General features: G+C 41.7%; 1 protein-coding gene across 4 annotated transcripts in view; it reads right to left on the reverse strand.

Moving 5' to 3' along the window:
* The window catches only part of si:dkey-192p21.6 (uncharacterized protein LOC565246 homolog), a 38102-nt gene extending 18399 nt beyond the window's left edge, over positions 1–19703 (reverse strand). For 2 of the 4 annotated variants that reach the window (XM_024424422.2, XM_024424421.2), the window contains exons 1-8: positions 19576–19703; positions 13727–13824; positions 13124–13245; positions 11978–12096; positions 9410–9479; positions 9234–9297; positions 8128–8210; positions 523–599 (exon numbers count right to left, since the gene is read on the reverse strand). In XM_024424422.2, coding sequence (XP_024280190.1) covers positions 523–599; positions 8128–8210; positions 9234–9297; positions 9410–9479; positions 11978–12096; positions 13124–13245; positions 13727–13824; positions 19576–19669 — 727 coding nt within the window. In that variant the 5' untranslated portion in view covers positions 19670–19703. Of the gene's footprint in view, positions 1–522; positions 600–8127; positions 8211–9233; positions 9298–9409; positions 9480–11977; positions 12097–13123; positions 13246–13726; positions 13825–15357; positions 15429–19575 lie in introns of those variants that run through there. The other 2 variants (XM_042323473.1, XM_024424423.2) reach the window with 2 other exon arrangements.
* Positions 19704–26745: the final 7042 nt, after the last annotated feature.

The following is a 26745-nucleotide window of genomic DNA, read 5'->3' on the forward strand; positions in this document are numbered from 1 at the left end:
TCGGTTTGCTGTCCAGATAATCAAGACTAGCAATACAAACTGGGCTCCACTCCAAAACAGCCTGGCCGTTTGATTAATAATAATTTATTCAATGCCCCTGAAGTCGTTTTTTTTTGTTGCTTTTATAGTTGGACTTTCAGACTGAGTGATTTATAAACGTCCAAACCTCCATGACGGAGCCACGTAGTTATATCAAAATCCATCAACTTTCCATTGGACTCTATACGATTCAGCCGATGTGATGAAGGGGCTATTATGAAGTTTAAATTGAGTTTGCCTTTAAATACTGTTGGAGATGCACTTGGTAATAGTCTCCATTAAGATTTAACATGCAACCCTCCCTCCTCATCTTCCCCTAGGTTGTTAGTGTTATTGATCCATTGGGAGGGTCCTTGATGGCCTAGATAAGAAATTACACCATTGCCCTCCTTGTTGGTTTGAGGCTGAATTTACAGTAGAATTGATCATGGAGAGAGTTTGGTGTGTATGGTGTGGTGATGTATGTTAGAATTGTATACTAACCATTCCAAGGCGCGTGTTCAAATATCCAGTACCCTCCACCTCCATAGTTCACAAAAACCATGATTGTCAGGGAAAGTCTATAAATATTGAAAAAAATATAGATTTCAGTTGAACATATAACCAGCTGGTAGGCTGGCATTGTTATTATTGGACATTGACACCTGGCATGAAATTATAAAGAAAATGTTGGTACAGTACATAACTACTCTACTTTACATAATTTACTTTTAATAAAGACATGACTTCTGAGTCAAAGATCAAAAGGCCAAGGGTGTGTATATTCTCAGTGGTGTAAAGTACTTATGTAAAAAATACTTTTGCAGTATTTGTACTTTACTTTACTATTTATATTTTTGACAACTTTTACTTCACAAATTTCTAAAGAAAAGAATGTACTTTTAACGTCATACATTTTCCCCTGACACCCAAAAGTACTCTTTACATTTTGAAAGCTTAGCAGGACAGCAAAATCGTCCAAATTCACACACTTATCAAGAGAACATCCCTGGTCATCTCTTCTGCCTCTGATCTGGCGGACTCACTGAACACATGCTTTATTTGTAGATTATGTCTGAGTGTTGAAGTCTGCCCTTCGCTATAAGAAACAAAAAAAGTGTGCCTTCTGGTTTTCTTAATATGAGGAATTTGAAGTGATTTATACTTTGCCTTTAACTGGGTGACTACCCCTTTTACTTGAGTCATTTTCTATTAAGATGTCTTTATGACAATTGGGAACTTTTTCCACCACTGTATATTTTCACCCACTGAAACGTAATACAAGGTAATGCAATCTAAGCATAATGAATCACTCAGGAAATGAACACTTGTCCTCTAGATCTACTCGTGCAGGACTGCTGACTAAAGACTTTGACTCTAATTTATGATACACTTATAACTTAGTGCTCGCGAGGGCCGCTGAAACACAGCATACATGATGAAATACCACACTGAATCAGCTGCTACGGGAGACGGGTGTTTGTGTCACATTTCAGAAAATGGGTATTGACATTTACATTGCACAAATTTGCTTCATAGGTATAGTGCCGTAGCTTTCTCAATGGCAGATTCACTCCTTTCACCAGCTATAAAATACCATTTCTGCTTTTGATTCATGAGTAATGTTAATGGAAAAAAATAAAACATTATTTGAGGACCATAAAGCAAAGCTCCCAGCAGAGGTGATCTGATAAGGTGCACTGTGTCTACCTCAGCTTGAGCCTCGCTTGTTTTTCCGCCCAGATTCAATTAAGAAGCACACCAGAAGCCATTACTGCTCCTTTTAGCCCTAACCTGCTGATACAAGATTTGAATCTGGCACTATCATCTCAAAAGGGATATTAAAGCCAAGCGAACTCTGTTGCATACACACATGCATATACACAGGCATACACGCACACATACATTCATACTCGTATGCACACGCATGCAGGCACGCATGCGCACATGCACAGAAACACACGTCACATGCATCCTCATTCCGATTGTAACGAGTACGTCCATTAGTTGTCATAGAGACAGAGACAAAGGTTAAGTCATTTTCCCGATGAAGCCTGTGTAAATTGCTGCAATATAACGACTTATTGCCAATCTTATAAATTAAAAGCATTTGGTATCTGACTCTCTGGCCTACATCTTTGAGAGAACCATCTTAGTCAGATTAAATTACCAATTCCTAAACCTTCCAATGCCTTATGAAATTGGCTTGTGACAGAGGGCAAAAGATTGTGATTATTAAGCTACTTTACAATGCAAAACATGAGCGCTTCACTCATTTAGTTCAAATTGCAATGATTGTCAGGTTAAAGCACCTAATTTGAATAGACTTGATTGTGGTCATTTTTACCACTTTATCAGCAAACGGAATCGTTGAAGCTTCTCAGCATAGTACTAACGATTCTGTGATAAACAGTTTGACGAACACCCGCCAGATACAGGTGAATGACAACAAAACGCCACCTAACTTCTAGACAGACACAACGTCATGACTAATACAGTGGTTATCATTGGATAAAAATAACACAAGTAGTACAACATGGGATTAAAATGGATTTAATTGACATTTTTTTTGGTCAACAACCCACACAAAATACTACAATTCTAAAAAAAATCTAAATTTTACGATTAATGAAAAAGTATTCACCCCCTGAATCAATACATGTTAGAAACACATTTTGCGGTGATTACAGCTGATTACAGCAGTTTCTTTCCTGAAAAGCTCCTTGGTCTTTGTAGTTGAATCAGTACTTGAAATTCAATACTTGACTGAGGGACCTTACTAATATTGTTTGTATGGGAGACAGAGGAACCCTGATTATTTCACACAGAGTGAGTCCATGCAACTTATTATGTGATTTGTTAAGCCACATTTTATTCCTGCAGGCTTGACCAAACAAATCGGGTGAATGCAATGACTAGATTTTAGCTATTTAGTTTGTATTAATTTGTAAACCTTTGTATCATTTTCTTTTCACAGACATTATGGATGAAACGGCTGTCTTGGGTGGAAGAAGGAGAGGACCAAAGCGCAGCGTGGTTAGTGTTCATCTTAATTTAATAATAATCAAAAACTGAACACTTCAAATTACAAAACAACAAAAGTGACAACCGAAACAGTTCTATCTGGTGCAGACACACAAAGGCTGAAAACAACCACACACAAACCCCAAAAGAAAACAGGCTACCTAAATATGGTTCCCAATCAGAGACAATGACTAACACCTGCCTCTGATTGAGAACCATATCAGGCCAAACAAGAAACCCAACCTAGAAACACAAAACATAGAATACCCACCCAACTCACGTCCTGACCAACTAAAACAAAGAAATAACACAAGAACTAGGGTCAGAACGTGACAATGGAGTATTTTGTGTAGATCAATGGCAAAAAAAGGCAACTAAATATTTTTCAATCCCACTTTGTAACGCAACAAAACGTGGGGGGAAAAAAATCAAAGTGGGTTAAGACTTATTATATCCACTGTGGATGCGCTTGGGACGATAATACCATCACATTTTTGGGGGTTTTGATCTCTTTACATGCATCAGCAATTAGGCTTTAAGTTCTATACACTGCCTCTACAAGCAAATGGATGGCTACACTCAATCACTATTGAGTATTGAGTTACTTACATTATCGCTAGCCACATCAAGTACATGGAAACCCAATCTAGTCATAACAAATGTCTCGTACTTGAGAGGAAATGTCATGCTGCTTATTTCAGTGGCCAAATATCAAAGCACAGAATGAAAAGTATACTGTCCCCTCAATAAACATCCACCTATCGATCAAGTCTATTCATAACATTGGTGCACGTACAGTGCATTCAGAAAGTATTCAGACTGCTTGACTTGTTCCACATTCTGTTACGTTACAGCCTTATTCTAAAATCGATTTTTTTTTAAATTCCCTCATCAATCTACACACAATACCCCATAATGACATAGCGAAAACAGGTTAGTATACATTTTTTTTTTAAATAAAAAAAACACTCCTGCGTTGTCTTGGCTGTGTGCTTAGGGTCGTTGTCCTGTTGGAAGGTGAACCTTCCCCCCCCAGTCTGAGGTCCTGAGCGCTCTGCAGCAGGTTTTCATCAAGGATACATTACTCCGTTCATCTTTCCCTCGATCCTGACAAGTCTCTCAGTCCCTGAAAAACTTTCCCACAGCACGATGCTGCCACCACCATACTTCACCGTAGCGATGGTGCCAGGTTTCCTCCAGACGTGACGCTTGGCATTCAGGACAAAGAGTTCAATCTTGGTTTCATCAGACCAGAGAATCTTGTTTCTCATGGTCTGAGAGTCCTTTAGGTGCCTTATGGCAAACTCCAAGCGGGCTGTCATGTGCTTTTTACTGAGGAGTGGCTTCCGTCTGGCCACTCTACCATAAAGGTCTGATTGGTGGAACGCTGCAGAGATGGTTGTCCTTCTGGAAGGTTCTCCCATCTCCACAGAAAAACTCTGGAGCTCTGTCAGAGTGGCCATCGGATTCCTGGTCACCTCCCTGAACAAGGCCCTTCTCCCCCGATTCCATAATTTGGCCGGGCGACCAGCTCTAGGAAGAGTCTTGGTGGTTCCAATCTTCTTCCATTTTAAGAATGATGGAGGTCACTGTGTTCTTGGGGACCTTCAATGCTGCAGAAATGTTTTGGTACCCTTACCCAGATCTGTGTCTCGACACAATCCTGTCTCGGAGCTCTACGGAAAATCCATTCGACCTCATGGCTTGGTTTTTTGCACTGACATGCACCGTCAAATGTGAGACCTTAGAAAAACAGATGTGTGCCTTTCCAAATCATGTCCAATCAATTGAATTTACCACAGGTGGACTCCAATCAAGTTGTAGAAACATCTCAAGGATGAACAATGGAAACAGGATGCACCTGAGCTCAAATGTTGAGTCTGATAGCAAAGGCTCTGAATACTAATGTAAATAAGATATTTCTGTTTGATTTATTTTTTATAAATTTGCAAACATTTCTTAAAAACAGTTTTTGCTTCATCATTATGGGGCATTGTGTGTAGCTTGATGAGAAAAAAACATTTATTTAATCCATTAATCCATTAGAATAACGCTGAAACGTAACAAAATGTGGAAAAAGTCAAGGGGTCCGAATACTTTCCGAATGCACTGTAACTATCTTTGTTATTCATTATATGAATGCCAGAATGTTAACAGGGTAGCCCTAACCCTAACCATGCTATATGACATGAGTTTAGATGACAAAGGTTAAATGTCGCTATTTTGTCATATTCTAGTGAGACATGTTATTGGCTCAGCCCCCTGGTTCCATTTGTAAGTTACACTATCCTGTTTTGCTGTAATTGTTGTTGCATCTTCAATTTATTACAACTAATCTTTAGCGCAATCTTTAAAATAAGTGAAACGGCTGAAGGCTTTTAGAAGTGCCACAAAATCAAGATCCTTTTCGAAAAATGTAAAGCGCAAACAAAGTCGAGCTGTCCTCTATAACTCACGGTAGTGGAGTCTGAGGAATGAGCTGAAAAGTCTTTCAGAGGAGAAGAAACTCCTTTTTGGCTTCAAAAATGTACCAGCCTTCATGGCAGATGACTGATGCCTCTTTCCCTCAGTGAAAAGTTGTTACTTACTGGCCTCGGAATCATAACTCATCCAGCCAAGGTGCATTGGAACCTTAATCTTGAGCTTTGATAAAGCACGTCTCGAAGGTATAGGAATCATTCAACTGCTACAGGAACCAATATGAGCACATCGATACATCACAGATTGTTTCAGCGGCGTATCTTCTCAGGCAAATGTAACTCTTGTAATACATATGATTAAAATCCTTTAACTTTACTTGAAGAGAATATACATTCGTACAAAAGGCATTCGTAACATCTTTATGAAACCAGCCTTTAACACCTTTTGTGAGTGTTGCGGTAAAAGGTTTTTAGCACATTTATTCAACATCATTCACGACAAGTTTTCAGAAATAAAAGTCTCTCGGAATAAATCCTTATTTCATTTCAGCATTGTACAATGGAAATTTGATACGGCCACAGTACCCAGCCCTCTGTCACACGCTTCACGTAACAGACTGGGAGCAGCATGGGGTTGGCGGTCAGTGACAGTGTGCATTGTGTGTTTTGCATCCTCTCTTGAGATCTTTCAAGTTGGCAAGATGCCACTGGGTAAACAGCCGTTGGAATTATCAATATTACCCTATTGAATTAGGAACTTTTTTTTGTGACGACATCTGGGACAAGTTGGATCTGAAGCAAATGGAGTGCCTGGCCTACCTGGCCTACAGCGCCTTCTGGTCTGGAGCACCATTCGTAAACTTCATGTTAGGCCTACATGATGTTTTCTGCCAATAACAGCCAGAAACAAGTGCTATAAGGATAACACACGGGTTGGGTTGGGTACTGTGGCTGTGGAACTAAAAATGTCAGTTGTACAATGGATACATGAAGATCTATTTCAGTGTTACTGATAACTTTTCGTTCTGTAATGAAAAAATACTTTTATTTTGAAAAATCCTGATGAAAGATATTGAATAAATGCATTATGGAGGTTGTTATGAATCAACCCATGTTGTACGTCCCCCATCCACACTAGCACCAGAGTCCTTCTGTCTTCTAGTAAGAGCCATAACTACAGGAACATGTCATCACAGTGACATATAACTAAATGTTACCGTCAGTGACATATGTTAGCCTACATTTCAACATTCTGATATGTTTCTGATGAGATAGGTCTGTCGTTGATTATGTGTGAAAAGCCCAGAGTAAAGTTACTGGTTAGTGTCAGGGAACAGTAGTAAGAACACTTGTTTTCACAAGCTTCTAATTGGGCCTTTAGCTTGTACTTGTATTCTCTAGAGCATGTGAAAATGTGATTTATTACTACGATTTATTATACGGTAATGTATCTACTGGGTGCTGGGAATTGCCAGGGACTGGCACGACGTTATCACGATACTTAGGTGCTGATACAGTATGTATTGCGATTCTCACAATTCTGCATGTATTGTGATTTGATGTTCCAAACATATTGCTCACTATATGTCTGCTGCAGAGGGACACGAGAGAGAGAGAGAGAGAGAGAGAGAGACACGAGAGAGAGAGAGAGAGAGAGAGAGCGCGCGTGTGAGAAAACGAGTTCTGATCAGTCAGGGAAATAAAAGTGCTGAAAACATGCTCGCTCACCATTTCAAAAGAAGACGTAGATCAAGCTATAGGATGAAAAATGCAGGCGTTTTGGCACAGGTACAGCCAACTGGTGCTAGCTTACACTACCTACAGTACAGTAGCGTTAGGATGTCTACAGTAGCGTTGGGATTTTTACAAATCGATACTTGGATTCGATTATCGATAAATCATATAATTTCCCCAAAAATATTTTTTATATGTAACTATTGATTTTCTTCCCTCCATCACTAGTATCTACATCATGGTCAATTTCCTGGTAACTTAACGCATTTTGAAACAACGTGATGATGAGCAGTTTCATTTTCCCGGTTGAGGAAGGCTTGATATGTTGATTTGAAGATATACAGTCGGACCAAAATTAATATTAAGTCAGCTTGAGCAGACACAGTGAAGGAGATTTCAACATTTACAAAAGCATCAGATGAAGAGAGCAGACATGGAGAAGTCTGCAACGATACTAAAAACCTGGCTCTGGAAAGCCCTTTCCATTCTATCCCAGCTGTAGATCTATGGCTCAGTGAATATGTGCTGATATGTTGATGGTATTATTACATCAATTATTTGGCGAAGGGGAGGTCAAACCCACACCAGCTTCCTGTTTCCAGAGAGGCGTGCTTTGTGTTTGCCCCGAGGCCACTATTAAGTAGAGCAGGGATCCAAGATTAAATCACACCACTCCTGTCCAACAGAAATACGCTGTTCTCAACCATAGATAGACAACAAGATATTACGAATCATGCCCAAAGCGATTGCCTGAAAACAAAGGCTCAAGTGACCATGCAACCAGACAGTGACCCGTATAATATGTTGTTATACAATACATACGTTTGTGTTCTGTATAACTTCAGCATGCCTATGATTAGCCTGAAATCAATTAGTATGTAAACAAGCCATACGTGGCGATAGAGAGAAACAATCAATGCCATGTACATACCCTCGGAAAGTGTCCAGTGAGCGCAGTCGTGTTGGTTTTGGCTGGGCAGTGTTAACCTCGTCCCCACAACCTTGGGTTTCATCCTGAACAAAAGGTTTCATTTTTGGGGGGGCTACTTTACATTACTTAGGCCTTATACCAAAGTACAAGCCGGTGTAATAACCTGTTATAACCATTTAATAAGCTAGCGAGTACAGTACAAGCAGCTATGACTTACATACTTGTTGCACACTACATAAGTCACACCTGAATAAATAAATACCCTTGAATAATGTAAACAGTACAGTATGTAATGTTTCACTGTTGGCAAAAAACACGATTTTTGTTTGGTTGAAATCCAGTCAAATCATGCTTACTTGATATTATCGCCTCCGCTAGTGTGTAGCAAACCCAAAGTAAACTTGAATTTGCAGTTACAGAGTAGAGAAATGAGTCAGATTGATCCAGTTGGACTTGTATGTCTCTATCCTTCTTTCTAGCCTTGCTGAGTAGTAGTTGGCCGCTACTTCCTTGTTTTGTAAAGAGCAGGCTTGGATTACTCTGGCCTGCTGCCCTCCCAGTTTGAATACCCTGGCTTGTTGGCCTCCATGCAGCAGTTTGGAGGGCCAGAGCAGGAAGACACTAGCACTAATTCTGTATGATGGATCTGACTGCCATCATGAGAGCATATGGGAGATGAAGGCCTCTTCCTCGAGAAGATGAGAGGAGCTATTCATGATCTCCAAAAATACGCAGGAGCCTGTCAGGCTGTCACGTCATGGACCAAGACAAGATGATAGATACAATGCTTGATCTATCACTAATGTAGGTCTGCTGACTCTGCTAACATTTGTATCAATTATCATATTAGTATCTCACAAATGGCTTAGTGACCAGAGTCTGGAGGCTTTCATTCATTTCATATGCCTCTTAAACTTAATAGAAAAAGTGCATGAAAACATTTCAATGCATTTGGTAGATCAAAGCTGAAGTCGAGTTTAGATTCCAGAGGACAATGAATTCTATAAGATAAGTGATGTTTTGGATGTAGAAACGCAATGTGTTGTATAGAGAAACATAAATCCTCATTTGAGATTTGCGTTGTGATAAGTGAATATTACACTTACATCCATTGCATGTTGTGGTCCTCCGTGACAAATGGTCTTGATGAGCTTCGTCGTACAACGCCTCCTGTAGACAGAAAACAAGGAGCTTCAACTGTCACAGCACGTCAGTTTGGCTTCAGATCAAAGCAGACATGTATTTAGAAAGTTCACTGTAAAAATGATTTCAAATACAGTACCTGTACAGGTAGGGAACAAGGACACATAGGAGACTAATAAGTGCCAATAGAAGAGCTGCCACCAACAGAGCTGTACAACAAGATCAAAAGAGGATGAGTCAGTGGAGGGCACATGCGAATAGGAAGCGGGGGAAAGGATCTCCCTTGCAAATTTGGGACATACAAAAAATAATAAAACAGATTTTTTGAAATAATCCTAGTAAATAAAACTATTACAAATAATGAGTTCATAACTGAATAGAGTTTTTAAATGACCCAAATCCTCTCTGACTGAACTGAAGAGAGAAACCAGACAACAACTTCCTGTGTTACATCACTGCCCAGTCTGGATGTCCATGTCAGGAGAGTTATATACCCCTCTATCAAAACAGGATCTGACTAGGGATACGAGGGCTAAATACCACTTCCAGGCCAGCTCAAACGATTTTCTCAGCATTGTCAGTCTCTAAGCTCCCCAGTGGCTTACTGTCACCCAACCAGGTGACCAGGGGATCCCTCAAGAGACAAACCCAGCCCAATATGAAATTCTAAACCAATCCATCACAGAGCAGTCAATCTATGTAATCTAAGGGACAGTAGAGTACAACCCCCCACCCCACCCCACCCCCCCTCAGTGCGCCTGGCACCTACTACCATAACCCGTTCAAAGCCACTTAAATATTTTGTCTTGTCCATTCACCCTCTGAATGGCACACAAACACAATCCATGTCTCAGTTGTCTCAAGGCTTTAAAATCCTTCTTTAACCTGTCTCCTCCCCTTCATCTACACTGATTGAAGTGGATGTCAAAAGTGACATCAAATAAGGGATCCTAGCATTCACCTGGATTCACCTGGTCAGTCTGTGTCATGGAAAAAGCAGGTGTCCTTAATGTTCTGTACACTCAGTGTATGTCAGGGGCCGGGCCACGGAAAGAATAGTGATATTGCCTTCTTGGATAGGTTAATGTGCTAAATTGAAAGATAATAGCCATATAATACACAAATAAATAAATTGGCCAAACAAGTGTCATTGACCTATAGAATATGAAAACAGCTATGTAATTAGAGGACTCAAAGCAGAGGGGACAGGAAATGCCGTGCTCCCTGTTTGTCGCAGAGTGGAAAAACAAACACGGAGCCCGTTTTAATCCTTGGTTGAATACACACGGTGACATCCGCTCTGAACAAAGACTGCGCACGGGATCCCTTCTGAAAAAGACCTTCATGACTCTCAAAACACGGAGAGGGTAAAGTCCTTATCCTCAACATAGAAATGTGATATGAAAGGAAATCATGTCCTGGTTAAAATAATCAAATCGCTTTACATATGTACAGTAGAGTCATCTTCATTGTCAGCTAAATAACTTACAGATTCAGGATCAGTTTCATTTAAACTCAACACTGAAACCGCAACGGACATGGAAATTAGATCCTAAAATGACCTTGAGGCATGTATATTAGTTAGATGAATGCTTGTTAATGGTCACTATACCACAAACCACTCAGGAAGCAATATGGCTTAGATTAACCACGCAGGTGACTTGTGGTCTGGGGTACTGTATGTGCAATACAGTGCTAACAACATTAGAGAGTGGACTTGCATGTCCACTGTAATATTCAATGGTGTTATAGCTCATGAGACCTGGTTACAATTGTCATATACGCAGAGTTACAGGACCGCAACACATTCTCTATCACATATACTGTATTTCAAACATAAATGTACCTCACAGATGCAAGTCACAACTCAGTATAAAGTTAGCTTTTTAAATTACAAAAGGCCAACTCTAACCTGCTCCCTCTGCCTTTCGCTTCTGTTGACGACCAGCCTGTTACTTAAAGTTGAGAGAGCCCTATGGGGCCTGACTATAATCACAGGAGAGTGAAGTAAATGGAAGCTGATCATAATGTGGGGTGATGCAGTCACACTAGTCACATATCTGCCAGATAATGGCTACTTGGCCTTAACAGTCCGATCTACAACACAATCTGCAGTATTGTTAAGAGGAGTGTACATTATAGAGAGAGAAGCTTTCAAAATCCCATTACGGCTTAATCCCTTCACGCTCCCTAATGTATTACCCAGAATCTCTTTCCTGCTCAGAGCACTGACCAAAACAAACAGAAAAGCTTTTATTTTGATCCGTTTTCAAGAACGGCCATCTTATCTAATCGATACGCATCTTGTCCCATGAGAGGAAAGAGGTTTCCTTCTCAACAGAAGTGTACAACACAGCTGATGTCTCTTCTTTGCTGTCTCAATTAGGAACTGTGAGGATCCAATCACAGGCTTAGCCTGACTCCTAGAAGGAGTCACAAGTACATTAGTACTTTCTACTTAAAATGGTATTGTCATTTTGCCTACCACCCACTGTACTCAATAATTGTGATGCCACAAAAAGTATATAAAAATGCAAACAGTCCATATCTTAAATCATCTTATCTGTAAAATAAAATGGCCAAATTTGTCACATTTTCTGTCAAATAATTTTCTAAATCTAGTAGCTATTATCTAGTATATAAAACAATGGTGCTGTTCTAAATGTTTTGTTTTCAAAATTACAGGAAATTGTTTTTGTTAACTCACGGAAATAGATGTTACTTGGACTGACATCCACAGTCTGATAGCAAATGACATTGATGGGATATTCTGACTCTTGGATCCAGACAGAGTAATGGGCAGCTTCTTCATACAACTGACTCCAACTGTATCAACAACAATGCACTCAATAAGGGGAAGACACTCATCATTACATTCATCACCAAAAAGCATGCATTTGATTGTCCTTTTAGTCTGCTGTATCATACATTCACTGGACATTGCTACAGTACACTTGAGTATGAATTTCCCTTTGACCTTAGGGGTAAAATGGTCCTTTCCACGCTATGCCCTCTGAGGTTTCTGCACAGAAATAAATGTAGCTTGTGGGGACACCTAGTGTCTATAAGTCAGTAGTGCAGCCTTCAGCTGTATCCTATACATCTCCGGTTTCAACACCCCAAAATGTACATTACAAGCTCTTAATGATATATCTTGGGGATGACATACTAGCTATCACATGGAGTGTTTTTTTTTTAAGGGATAAAGGAAATCGATAGTGGCTCAGTCTGGTTAGGGACCTCAGCATTGATCTATAGGAAGCCCAAGACTAGACCTCAGCTGAAGAGGAGAAGAGAAACCTGCCCCTGCCTTGTTGTGTGAAACTAGATCCCTTGGAGCACGTTCAAGGGTGAGCCCCAAATGGAATGCTCTGCCCTGACCTCTTGTAAAGGTCTGATTGTTTATAAATATGGCCACCACCTCTTCTTGTAGAACGTCTCTTCTGAGGTTTCCACCAGACATGTTTCTTTGCCAGCTTAATGGCTCTTTCCTATATTATTGGAGTGTCAGCTCCTATTAACCCCAAAAAGGGGCCTCTGATCAATACTCGGCGAGGTAGTTTCAGCAGGAGCATATATGTCTGGCTCAGAAAGCAGGTCAGGATTACATTCCCACCCCAGTAAATAACCGAATGGATTTCAAATGCAATCATTGGAATGCCAATGCAGTATATTCTGCTCTGTGTCAAGACCTGGGAACATTACAGACCTGCAACCTTCAAATATCATGCTTAATTCTTGTATTTTGCTCATTGATGGCAACACTATCTATGGCAATTGTTATGCATTGCCTATGGAGATGCCATTCCAGTCATATGCCTAATTATACGCTCAATATCTATGAATACATTACCTGCAGAGAGTTGTGTTTCTGCCCATTGGTTGTAACTGCAGTGTCAGAGTGAGGACGGTGCTGACCACGACAGATGCATTCTGGGGACCATTTAGAACACTGACCAGGGGCTGGTACAGACACTGCAATGGGGGAGAAAACAGGCTAAGCAGATTCTGAGAAGGCACAGGTTTGTGACGTTTGGTTATGATGTTGCTGTCGAACTCACCGTATAACTTTCTTTGTTTCATACAAATACGGAAGCATGATATGCTATGTCATGTGCACCTTGGACCAGATATACCTAGCATTGTTGCACCTGTGAATGGAGCTAAAATACGCAACTGTCTTTTTTACATTTTTACCTAAATATCGTATTACCTCTCGGAATCTCTCATTGACTTTTTTTTATACCCTTTTCAACCTTGTAGCAGTAATAGACACTGTACCTTGTAGCAGTAATAGACACTGTACCTTGTAGCAGTAATAGACACTGTACCTTGTAGCAGTAATAGACACTGTACCTTGTAGCAGTAATAGACACTGTACCTTGTAGCAGTAATAGACACTGTACCTTGTAGCAGTAATAGACACTGTACCTTGTAGCAGTAATAGACACTGTACCTTGTAGCAGTAATCAGATGTGTAGAGGACATCAACTCCGGTTGGTAGCTGGTTATGGAACGTAAGACATGCCTGGTCTAATTTCAATGCAGGCCGTCCTAAATACAATGGATTCATAACAATATTGATACTGTAATTTTACAATTCCATTTAAAAAGCTTGATCTGAATCTTAAAGATAAAACAGGCTATGTAAGACTGGGCCCAGCGCCACGAGTGGGCAAAACAGTTTTATGTCCCTATATAAAAAAAACTGCAAAAAAACAGGTCAAATGATTGAGTGACAGGTTGGCGCAAAATCTGTATGCCAGCTTCGCTGTGTCAGCATAACGGACAGAGCACGTCGGTGTGTGTAGGGGGGCTATGGAAGGTCACTGGGGTGGTTAGGTATGAATCCTTTGGGTTTCCGTACAAAGAGGGGGAAAAATGCTTCTCATCTGTGGTCGGCTCAGTGAATAACGTGATACGCCTACGCCTGTGATATTTTATTATGATTTATAAGGGCGAGGTCAAGTTTGCCATTGAAGCTGATTCACTCAACTCTGCCTCACCACTACAGAGTTTTGGGTAGGTTCTTAACTAGCTGAAAGAAGAAAGAAAACATGTCTGAACGATTCAGCGAACGCAACAGTCAACTGGTGGAAGCCCTGCGTGACCTTGACCAGTGAGACAGGACTTTCTAGATGTGAAAAATGTGAAACCCCTGCTGGATCGAAGCAAAACAGATTCGGTGGAAGCTGAGTTTAGTGTCGCTCGCCAGTTTTTGCAGACTGAAATCGCCGGCTCCAATGAGGACAAATGCACCCCACTAGATATCCTGCACCGATTCTCTGGGCCTCTCTCCGCTATGCCGACCGTGCTTACTGACACATGGACTGACTTTAGGGGCATCCACAGCTACATGCGAGAACTCATTTTCCACTTTGACAAATGTGTTCAGTCAGCACAGAAGAAACATGCTACACCTGAGGAAAGGTCAACTAATCCAACTGGCATTTGAAGGGGATGTCACAAGAACGTTTTGGAATGGAATGATCGATTTCTCAGGAAGCATGGCTGCATCTCACTGTAGTAGGCTATGTTTTGGTTATTTGGATCTCCATTTTCCGTGTTTGTTTATGGTTAATGTAACTAGCCTAAGTATAGATTGTGTCATGGCTTTTGCGATGAGATATTTAGTTTACTATGCCTACTTGGTACCACTGTTTTGATCCGTTTACATTCATTTGTTCACATTCGCAGTTGTGTCGGTATACTAAGCCACACTGCTATTCATTATTTTGGTTTGGATGCATGATTAACTAGGCAACTACTTTCAGCATTTAGTTAGCATTATTTTTGGTAAGACAGCTGTATGTACGGCTGCATTCACATCGGCTGTTTGCAATAGGTGAATGACCCTGTCTATCCTGCAGCCTATGTTCATTACGAAAACGGCCTTGCTTTAGGATGTAGGGCGCGCTCCATTGGGTTGATACAGCGAAGTGGAGATGGGCTACAGATTTCGCGCCTACCTGTCAATGGTCTCGGAGTCACAGCACTTAAACTTTGTTTATTGTGGTATAGCGTGATATAAGCAGAATTCAATGTAATTCCAATCCAAGTATCCCCCCGAACATTGTGCTCACTCACCAATTTCAACTGCCCCTCTTAGTCACTTTATCCTGGCGCTGGGCCTGCTTAAGACACTATAAATGAGCCTGGCTGACATGCAACCCACGTGACAACACAGCAAGCTGTGACTCACACTCAAGTCAGGGGCATATACAGTGCCTTCGAAAGTATTCAGTCCCCTTGACTTTTTACACATTTTGTTACATTACAGCCTTGTTCTAAAATGGATTTTTAATTTTTTTTTATCCTCAGCTATCTACACACAATACCCCATAATGAAAAAGCGAAAACAGGTTTAGCCAATTTTGTAAATGTGTTACAAATAAATAAATAAACACCTTATTTACACAAATTAAATTGATTGGAAAGGCACACACCTGTCTTTCTAAGATCCCACAGTTGCCAGTGCATGTCAGAGCAAAAACCAAGCCATGAGGACGAAGGAAATGTCTGTAGAACACAGTGTCAATCTTAAATGGAAGATGTTTGGAACCACCAAGACACTTCCTAGAGCTGGCCGCCCAGCCAAACTGAGAAATTGGGGGAGACTGGCCTTGGTCAGGGAGGTGACCAAGAACCTGATGGTCACTCTGACAGAGCTCTAGAGTTCCTCTGTGGAGATGGGAGAATCTTCCAGAAGGACAACCATCCCTGTATCACTTCACCAATCAGGCCTTTATGGTAGAGTAGCCAGACGGAAGCCACTCCTCAGTAAAAGGCACATGACAGCCCGCTTGGAGTTTGCCAAATGGCACCTAAAGACTCTCAGACCATGATGAAACCAAGACTGAACTCTTTGGCCTGAATGGCAAGCATCACGTCTGGAGGAAACCTGGCCCCATCCCTACGGTGAAGCATGGTGGTGGCAGCATCGTGCTGTGGGTGTAATGATGGGGCAGTGAGTCCGAAGCAGGTGCGGGTGAAACATTTGAATAAAACAACAAAACCAAGAACACGACACTAACATAAGGCAGAACGCCGATACACAATAACAATACCAACTGGTGAGTGAACATGGGAGAGTGACATATAAAGGGGAGGAGATGATAAAGGTATTGGAGTCTAGGTGTGAATCATAATGATTAACAGGTGCAAGTAATGATGAGTGCCAGGTGTGCGTAATGATGAATCCCAGGACCGGTGGTTAGTACTCTGGCGACGGCGTACGCCAGAGAGGAGGAGCAGGAGCAGACGTGACAGTGGGGATGTTTTCCAGCGGCAGTGATGGTAGATCAGTCAGGATCAAGGCAAAGATGAATGGAGCAAAGTAAAGAGATATCCTTGATGAAAACCTGCTGCAGAGCAGTCAGGACCTCAGACTGGGGCGAAGGTTCACATTCCAACAGGACAACGACCCTAAGCACACAGTCAAGACAATGCAGGAGTGGCTTCGGGACAAGTCTCTGAATGTCCTTGATTGGCCCCGCCAGAACCTGGACTTGAACCCTATTGAACATCTCTGGAGAGACTTGAAAATAGCTGTGCAGCAATGCTCCCCATTCAACCTGACAGACCTTGAGAGAAACTGCAGAGAAGAATGGGTAGAGACTCCCCAAATACAGGTGTGCCAAGCTTGTAGCGTCATACCCAAGAAGAATCGATGCTGCAATCGCTGCCAAAGGTGCTTCAACAAAGTACTGATTAAAGGGTCTGAATACTTATGTAAATGTGATATTTAACTATATTTTATAACCAGTTTTTGCTTTGTCACTATGGGATATTGTTTGTAGATATGATGGGAATTTTAAAAATATATATATTTTAGAAGCAGGTTGTAACGTAGCAAAATGTGGAAAAAGTCAAGGGGTCTGAATTCTTTCCGAAGTCGTTGTAGAGACTGGTGTTAGGAAGACTAACTGTAAATAACATGCCTATCACAAAGATGACCATGCAGTAAATTAAATGACATGAGTCATAACTGATAACAAAAGACAGTTTGCAAATCCTCTTTCAAATTATATTTATTGTAAAATCTATGCATTTCATTGTACTTTGGATATGGGAAAAAGTTGCTTAAAACATTGATAGGGTGGTACAGTAAATATAGAAAAGTTAACTGAGATAATTTGATGCTACGTTGAAAAAAATGATTTAATATGTAAAAACGTAGAAACTCATTATGGTTACAGTTGGCAATGTGAAGCCACCGTACAGTTGAAGTCGGAAGTTTGCATACACTTAGGTTGTCGTCATTAAAACTCATTTTCAACCACTCCACAAATGTCTTATTAACAAATTATAGTTTTGGCAAGTCAGTTAGGACATCTACTTTGTGCATGCCACAAGTAATTCTACCAACAATTGTTACCAGACAGATTATTTCACTTAAAATTCACTGTATCAGAATTCCAGTGGGTCAAAAGTTGACATACACTAAGTTGACTGTGCCTTTAAACAGCTTGGAAAATTCCAGAAAATTATGGCATGGCTTTAGAAGCTTCTGATAGGCTAATTGACATCATTTGTACCTTTGAATGTATGTCACGGCTGTCGAATGAACTGGACCAAGGTGCAGCGTGGTGAGGGTACATATTCCTTTAATTATTATGCCGCCAACAAAAACAATAATCAATCAAAAAAAACAACCGTGAAGCTAAAGGCTATAGTGCCAACAAACAAAGACAACTACCGACAAAGACAGGTGGGGAAAAGGGCTCCCTAAGTATGGCTCCCAATCAGAGACAACGATAGACAGCTGTCCCTGATTGAGAACCATACCCAGCCAAAACAAAGAAATACAAAACATAGAAAAATGAACATAGAATGCCCACCCAAATCACACCCGGACCAAACCAAAATAGAGACATAGTTCTAAGGTCAGGGCGTGACAATGTATTTCAAAGCATACCTTCAAACTCAGTGCTTCCTTGCTTGACATCATGGGAAAATCAAAAGAAATCAGCCATGACCTCAGGAAAAAATTGTAGACAAGTCTGGTTCATCCTTGGGAGCAATTTCCAAACGCCTGAAGGTACCACGTTCATCTGTACAAACAATAGTACGCAAGTATAAACACCATGAGACCATGCAGCCATCATACCCCTCAGGAAGGAGACGTGTCCCATCTCCTAGAGATGAATGTACTTTGGTGCGAATAGTGCAAATCAATCCCAGAACAACAGCAAAGGACCCTGTGAAGATGCTGGAGGAAACTGGTACAAAAGTATCTATATCCACAGTAAAACGAGTCCTATATCGACATAACCTGAAAGGCCGCTCAGCAAGGAAGTCACTGCTCCAAAACTGCCATAAAAAAGACGGACTACGGTTTACAACTGCACATGGGAACAAAGATCTTACTTTTTGAAGAAATGTCCTCTGGTCTGATGAAACAAAAATAGAACTGTTTGGCCATAATGACCATCGTTATGTTTGAAGGAAAAAGGGGGATGCTTGCAAGCTGAAGAACATTATCCCAACCGTGAAGCACTGGGGTGGCAGCATCATGTTGTGGGGTTGCTTTGCTGCAGGAGGGACTGGTGAAAATTATGTGGATATATTGAAGCAACATCTCAAGACATCAGTCAGGAAGTTAAAGCTTGTTCGCAAATGGGTCTTCCAAATAGACAATGACCCCAAGCATACTTACAAAGTTGTGTCAAAATGGCTTAAGGACAACAAAGTCAAGGTATTGGAGTGGCCTTCACAAAGGCCTGACCTCAATCCTATAGACAATTTGTGGGCAGAACTGAAAAAGCGTGTGCGAGCAAGGAGGCCTACAAACGTGACTCAGTTGCACCAGCTCTGTCAGGAGGAATGGGCCAAAATTCACCCAATGTATTGTGGGAAGCTTGTGGAAGGCTACCCGAAACGTTTGACCCAAGTTAAACTATTTAAAGGCAACGCTACCAAATACTATTTGAGTGTAAGTTAACTTCTGACCCACTGGGAATGTGATGGATGAAATGAAAGCTGAAAAAAAAAATCATTTCACATTCTTAAAATAAACTGGTGATCCTAACTGACCTAAAACAGGGAATATTTACTAGGATTAAATGTCAGACAGAGTGAAAAACTGAGTTTAAATGTATTTGTTTTAGGTGTATGTAAACTTCCAACTTCAACTGTATATACAGCGGTTCGTATAGGAATTGTTTATGACTGTGATTCAGTTCAAATGGATTGAGTTTGCAGTACTTCTATAAATGCATAACGTATGCAGTCCTATACATTCTCTGTTGGACAGCAAAATAAGACCACCTTTAACACCCTTACTCCTGAATTAAAAACACTCACCTGAACACGACTTTGCATCAAGCTTTCCTTCATTTCGTCCAGTTGTAAGAAAGAACACACATAGGATCTGCGTGAGGATTCTTCTAGGCTCCATTTCCTACAACAAAACAATTCCACTGCAACTCATCTTTATGACAGCTACAGATATAAACAGGGTTCAAAGGGCACTATGCATGCATGCGTGTAGAGTTGTCTCGTTTTGTTTGGAGTCTCTTTGGGATCCGATTGAGAGGATAAGACAGCATAAACAGTCACATGCAAAGTTATGCTTATAATGAATTATGAAGAGGACACTCATAGGACATGTTACCCAAAGGTTTTATCCAACCATTTCAAACTCATGCAATATGAACATGAATGTGTGCGCTGTTAGTATGGTAGCCAGTCGTTATTGACACCACCTCCATACTGAGTTAGTTCCTTTAAAAAAAATTGAGATTCCATTGCTGTAAAATCCCAGGGTGTGTCTTACACCCAAAGATACACAGATGAGAGGGAGCCACATTCTAAGACTCATTTTCTTTTTGGGGGGGAAAGAAGAGCTCAAACAGCCCTCAGTACTGCAACTGTAGTCAATACAGGACAAAAATCGAATCGTACTACGCCGGCTCCGAGGCTCGTCAGATGTGGCAGGGCGTGCAAACTATTACAGACTGCAAAGGGAAGCACAACCGAGAGCTGCCCAGTGACACGAGCCTACCAGACGAGCTAAATAACTTCTATGCTCGCTTCGAGGCAAGTAACTCTGAAACATGCATGAGAGCATCAGCTGTTCAGAATGACTGTGTGATCACGCTTTCCACAGTCGACGTGAGTAAGACCTTTAAACAGGTCAAAACTGCCATCATAAAGGAAAACGTCCCTAGCGGGCGGAACAGATATGACAGCTTGTTAGACAAAGGAAAAGGGGCTGGATTTGAGCGAAAGAGCGGGAGACTGGAACAAAGGCGAAGCTGTGCTATCGTAAATACAGTATCTTATGCATTCTAAATTACCGGCCATTTGGAAAAGGAAAATGCAATAAATATTTACTCCGAGCTGCGCTTCAGTAGGTTGGTGGTAGATGGAAGACCGTGTTGCCAAACCGAGTCCTCTGTCCTTTGAAGAATGTCTCTGGTGGTCACTTGGATAAGTTGAAGTAACGTCGTTGTGTGGTAGATGGGATACTCTGTCCGTTCCTTCCTAACCTGCGTTTGCAGCTGCGGTCGCTAACTCAACGGCTAGGAGGTATCACTTCTGTCTTGAATAAGAGTTCAACGTTCATACCATTCGCAACCAAAGCTCATGCTGATGTTGGCTTCGTTCTGTAGTTTTATCTGAACCATTATGACATAGGATCGTCATCCTACCTCATTGGAACAGGAAGTTATGTTGTTGTCAAGGCTTTATATAGGAAGGGAGAAAAGGGGTGTGTGTCATAGTTTACAACCTCTGTCTCTTCACGTGTGCGGGCCACTGAGTGAGCAGCCCTAACTTATGAAAACCCACATCTCACATTTTAGAAGCTAAAATCACATTTCATCCCATCACAAATCATTTAATATTCAAACATTTAAATTGAACAACAATTCCAAGTGAATCTGATAACTCTGATGTATAGACTTTCCACTGTAGAGTTTGTCATCTTATCATTGATGAGAATGTCTCAAATGATAACCGAACTGACATCATATTCAGTACCACCGCATATGTTCAATTGTTCGGATTACCAGAATATAGTTCATTTCCCCCCACATACTGATGTTCCCAGAATCTCTATGTTAACCAAGATTTTTTTTAAATGTAACCTCAGTAGGTTAGAGAAGGGAAAAGGGGGGAAGAAGTATTTATGACTGTCATAAACCTATCCCCCAGGCCAATGTCATGACACTGGTATGGCAATTGCTCGGCCTCCGACAGCAAGACACTACAGAGGGTAGTGCGTATGGCTCAGTACCTCACCGGGGTCAAGCTTCCTGCCATCCAGGACCTCTATACCAGGCGGTGTCAGAGGAAGGCCCTAAAAATTGTCAAAGACTCCAGCCACCATAGTCATAGACTGCTCCCTCTGCTACCGCACGGCAAGCGGTACCGGAGCGCCAAGTCTAGGTCCAAGAAGCTTATAAACAGCTTCTACCCCCAAGTCATAAAACTCCTGAACAGGTAATCAAATGGCTACCCAGACTATTTGCACCCCCCCCCCACGCTGCTGCTACTCTCTGTTATTATCTATGTATAGCCACTTTAATAACCCTACCTGCATGTACATAATTACCTTGACACCGGTACCCCCTGTATAAAGCCCCGCTATTGTTATTTACTGCTGCTCTTTAATTATTTGTTTTTCTTAACTCTTTTTTTGGGGGGGATTTTCTTGAAACTGTAAGTTAACCTGTTGTTTTCAGCGCATGTGACAAATAAAATTTGATTTGATTTGACCCTGCCACCCCCAGCCCAAACCCATCAACCTCAATGTCTAGCCACTCAATGTCCACACATCAACAAACCCTTTGCAGTGCAAACCACAGCAAACCACTGAAGCACCATATTCATTTCCTACACTCATTCAGGCCTTTAACCTTGATCATTTGTCATCTCCCTCTGTTCATTTCCTTAACTAGCTAATTTCCCGAGTGCCCCGTTACAGCTGAGTTCACAGGGTCATCTCACAGTAGGGAAACTCATTAACCTTTGACCCTCATTGTACCCTGACACAGGGACAGAGAACCATGGAATCTCTCTGACATATGGCTCTTAGTGTAGTGTAGACTAAACCATTGAATGTTACACACTGACCTACATTCGTGAATTACATCAATCAGTCATTTTTGTTTAGCGTGAAAGGTGCTGTTTGAGACCATAATCTGTCAATATCCTTTCACAGAGATAACATGGATGCCCTTTTCAAATTTATCACATAATGACTGGCTAGTGAAATGGTGTTGTTATGGGCAACAGTGGAGAGGATTTAAGATTATGGTCATGCCGAAGACCAGCAGTGTGTATTTCTGTTCAGGCTTCTGCATGGACAGCTAGAACAGGACCCCAGCTTGCATTCGAGCTGCTTTTAACTGTGATAGCAGATTGCCTCAGTGCAAGTGAAGCAGGGCCCTCAGTCTCTCTGAGAACAGCCAAAAACCAGTGAGTGAATTTCTTTATATTGTAGCTTCTTTATGTTATGAGCCACATGTATTCTGTCTGGCACACCTGTGAGGCGTACTGTGTTGTTTTCAATAGATAATTAAGCAATTGGAGTTATTGATTGGGCCATATATGAGTATTTGAAAAACAGAATACTGAGTGAGTCTTATAACATGAGATGGCAACTAAAGTCTATATAATGTTTTTTTGCAATAAAACATATTGTCCTGACTGGAACAGAGTCTATACAGCCAGTCATTGAATGAGATGAAGCCCTAGGTTATTGTCTGCCTGTGGTCAATGTGCTGTTCCCCAAATCTGTCAACGCTTCACAGATAGTGATAAAGAAGATTAGCATATTGCTAAGATACCGGTTGATGGCATTCTCCTTTAAAATCGGCTGCTTCGTGGTGACATCTCTTTGCTTTGTCTCCATGTTGGCTCGACACCAAGACCGATCATTTGGAGGCATTGACAAATCCTTTTACAAATACCCTCCTTTTTTAAGTACCTTTCAGAATTAACTTAGTTTAAAGCTCATGTGATAGCACATGTGTAAAGAGCTGTGGAATTCCATTGAAGTGATGAGGAGAAAGCAATGGAGCCTCCCACCATTTTGAAAACCAGGGATGTTTTCAATTAGGGTGACACGTTCAGAATGTTGCAGAAACAAATTCTGTAAAAAAAAAAAAAAAAAAATTAAATCTCCAATTCTACATAAACAGATAATTGTACCGCTTCTACACAACGCATTTCTATCTGACCATTATGAACAGGCCCCAGGAATGCAATGCAACACTAACTCCAGACGGGCTTCTACGCAACCAATCACAGTTTGCATTTGTGCAACTGCCAACCTTCACATAGGCAGCCAGTGACTATTTGCTTTGCTCTTCCCAGGCCAGTAAAATCCAGGGTTTGAGTGAGGAGGAGATGGAGCGTCTACTCCCCTTGCTCCGGAACGCCCAGTGGGTGGTGGTGGGAAGGGACGCCATCTACAAAGAGTTCATCTTCAAAGACTTCAACCAGGTCAGAAAAGCTTGTATATATTCATAAAAGGTGTCTGGGAGTGCTGATCTAGAATCAATTTAATGGCTGTAGGGTATAAAACGCATTTTACTTGATTGTGACAATGAAGACTTGGACGTACAGTGTGATACTTTATCTCACAGGCCTTTGGCTTCATGTCCAGAGTGGCTCTACAAAAGCAGAGAAAATGGACCATCACCCTGAGTGGTTTAATGTGTACAACGAGGTATTTCAATAAGCCCACTAGGATTGCCTGGGGTAAAAGAGGTATAGACAAACCTGTTATCCCTTTCACAACTAGTGATGCTGTCTCTTCATATGTCACTATAGCTTTAACAGGTGTATGTCCATTTGAATAACCGGCGTATGTCCATTTATCAGTAAGATGGCGCCGGAAGAAATGGCAGCAGTTTTACGGGCGCCCATCCAATTGTGCTATTATGTGTCCTTTCGCATTATTTGTAACTTATTTTGTACATAATGTTTCTGCAACCATATCTTACAGCAAGAAAAATGCTGCTGGATATCAGGACAGCAATCACTCACCTTGAATTAGACTAAGATCAACAAGAAGGATGCACAGGACATTCTACGAACACCCGACAAGGCCAACATGCCTGTTATTTGCAAGAGGAAGAGACGCAGGTACAGAGGACACAGAGCGGGATGCCTCGTAAGGATCGCAGAAGGCGAGTGTGAAAGCTGCCATTACGTCAATATTACTTGCCAACGTGCAATCATTGGACAATAAATTAGACGAGGTACGATCACAAATATACTACCAACGGGACATCAAAAACTGTAATATCTATCTTTCACAGAATCGTGGCTGAATGATGACATGGATATTCAGCTAGTGGGATATACGCTGCACTGGCAAGATAGAACAGCACACTCCGGTAAGACGAGGGCGGTCTGTGCATATTTCTAAACAGCTGGTGCACGAAATCTAAGGAAGTCTCTACATTTTGCTCGCCTGAAGTAGAGTATCTTGTGATAAATTGCCGTTTTTAGCTATACTTTTCATGGCTGTTTATTTACCACCACAGACAGATGCTGGCACTAAGACCACACTTAGTCAGCTGTATAAGGAAATAAGCAAACAGGAAACCACTCACCCAGAGGCGGCGCTCCTGGTGGCCGGAGACTTTAATGCAGGGAAACTTAAGTCAGTTTTACCTCATTTCTATCAACATGTTAAATGTGCAACCAGAGGGAAAGAAATTATAGAACACCTGTACTCCACACACAGAGACGCATACAAAGCTCTCCCTCACCCTCCATTTGGTAAATCTGACCACAATTCTATCCTCCTGATTCCTGCTTACAAGCTAAAATTAAAGCAGGAAGCACCAGTGACGCAGTCTATAAAAAAGTGGTCAGATGAAGCAGATGCTAAACTACAGAACTGTTTTGCTATCACAGACTGGAACATGTTCCGGGATTCTTCCGATGGCATTGAGGAGTACACAACATCAGTCACTGACTTTATCAATAAGTGCATCGAGGATGTCGTCCCCACAGTGACTGTACGTACATACCACAATCCATGGATTACAGGCAACATTCGCACTGAGACAAAGGGTAGAGCTGCCGCTTTCAATGTGTGGGACTCTAACCCGGAAGCTTATAAGAAATCCTGCTATGCCCTCCGACATCCCATCAAACAGGCAAAGCGTCAATGCAGGGCTAAGATTGAATCATACTACACCGGCTCCGACGCTTGTCGGATGTGGCAGGGCTTGCAAACTATTACAGACTACAAAGGGAAGCACAGCCGCATGCTGCACAGTGACACGAGCCTACCAGACGAGCTAAATCACTTCTATGCTCGCTTCCAGGCATGCAAGAGAGCATCAGTTATTCCGGACGACTGTGTGATCACGCTCTCCGTAGCCGACGTGAGTAAGACCTTTAAACAGGTCAACATTCACAAGGCTGCGGGGCCAGATGGATTACCAGGGCGTGTGCTCCGGGCATGTGCTAACCAACTGGCAGATGTCTTTACTGACCTTTTCAACATGTCCCTGATTGGTTCTGTAATACCAACATGTTTCAAGCAGACCACCATAGTCCCTGTGCCAAAGAACACGAAGACAACCTGCCTAAATGACTACCGACCGGTGCAGTCACGTCCGTAGCGATGAAGTGATTTGAAAGGCTGGTCATGGCTCACATCAACACCATTATCCTAGAAACCCTAGACCCACACCAATTTGCATTCCGTCCAAACAGATCTACAGATGATGCAATCTCTATTGCACTCCACACTGCCCTTTCCCACCTGGACAAAAGGAACACCTATGTGAGAATGCTATTCATTGACTACAGCTCAGCGTTCAACACCATAGTACCCGCAAAGCTCATCACTAAGCTAAGGATCCTGGGACTAAACACCTCCATCTACAACTGGATCCTGGACTTCCTGACGCGCCGCCCCCAGGTGGTGAGGGTAGGTTGCAACACATCTGCCACACTGATCCTCAACACTGAGCCCCCAGGTGTGTGCTCAGTCCCCTCCTGTACTCCCTGTTCACCCACGACTGCATGGCCAGGCATGACTCCATCTGAGGTTTGTAGTTTTTAAACTCAGCCCCTATGTTGCACGTCTTAAGGCTTCCACTAGATGTCAACCGTCTTTAGAAACTTGTTTGAGGCTTCTACTATGAAGGGGGGCTGAATGAGAGGGGAATGAGTCAGAGGTCTGCCAGCAGCCTCGATCTCAGTCACGCGCATTCACATGAGAGGTAGCTCTCGTTCCCTTGCGTTTCTACAGACAATGGAATTCTCCGGTTGGAACATTATTGAACATTTATGATAACATCCTAAAGATTGATTCTATACATAGTTTGATATGTTTCTACAACCAAACTCCCTAACAAAAGGGGGTATATGGACATAAATGATGAACTTTATCGAACAAATCAAACATTTATTGTGGAACTGGGATTCCTGGGAGTGCATTCTGATGTAGATCATCAAAGGTATGGGAATATTTATAATGCTATTTCTGACTAATGT

Source organism: Oncorhynchus tshawytscha, linkage group LG06 (genome assembly GCF_018296145.1).
Source record: "Oncorhynchus tshawytscha isolate Ot180627B linkage group LG06, Otsh_v2.0, whole genome shotgun sequence".
NCBI classification, from domain to species: Eukaryota; Metazoa; Chordata; class Actinopteri; order Salmoniformes; family Salmonidae; genus Oncorhynchus; species Oncorhynchus tshawytscha.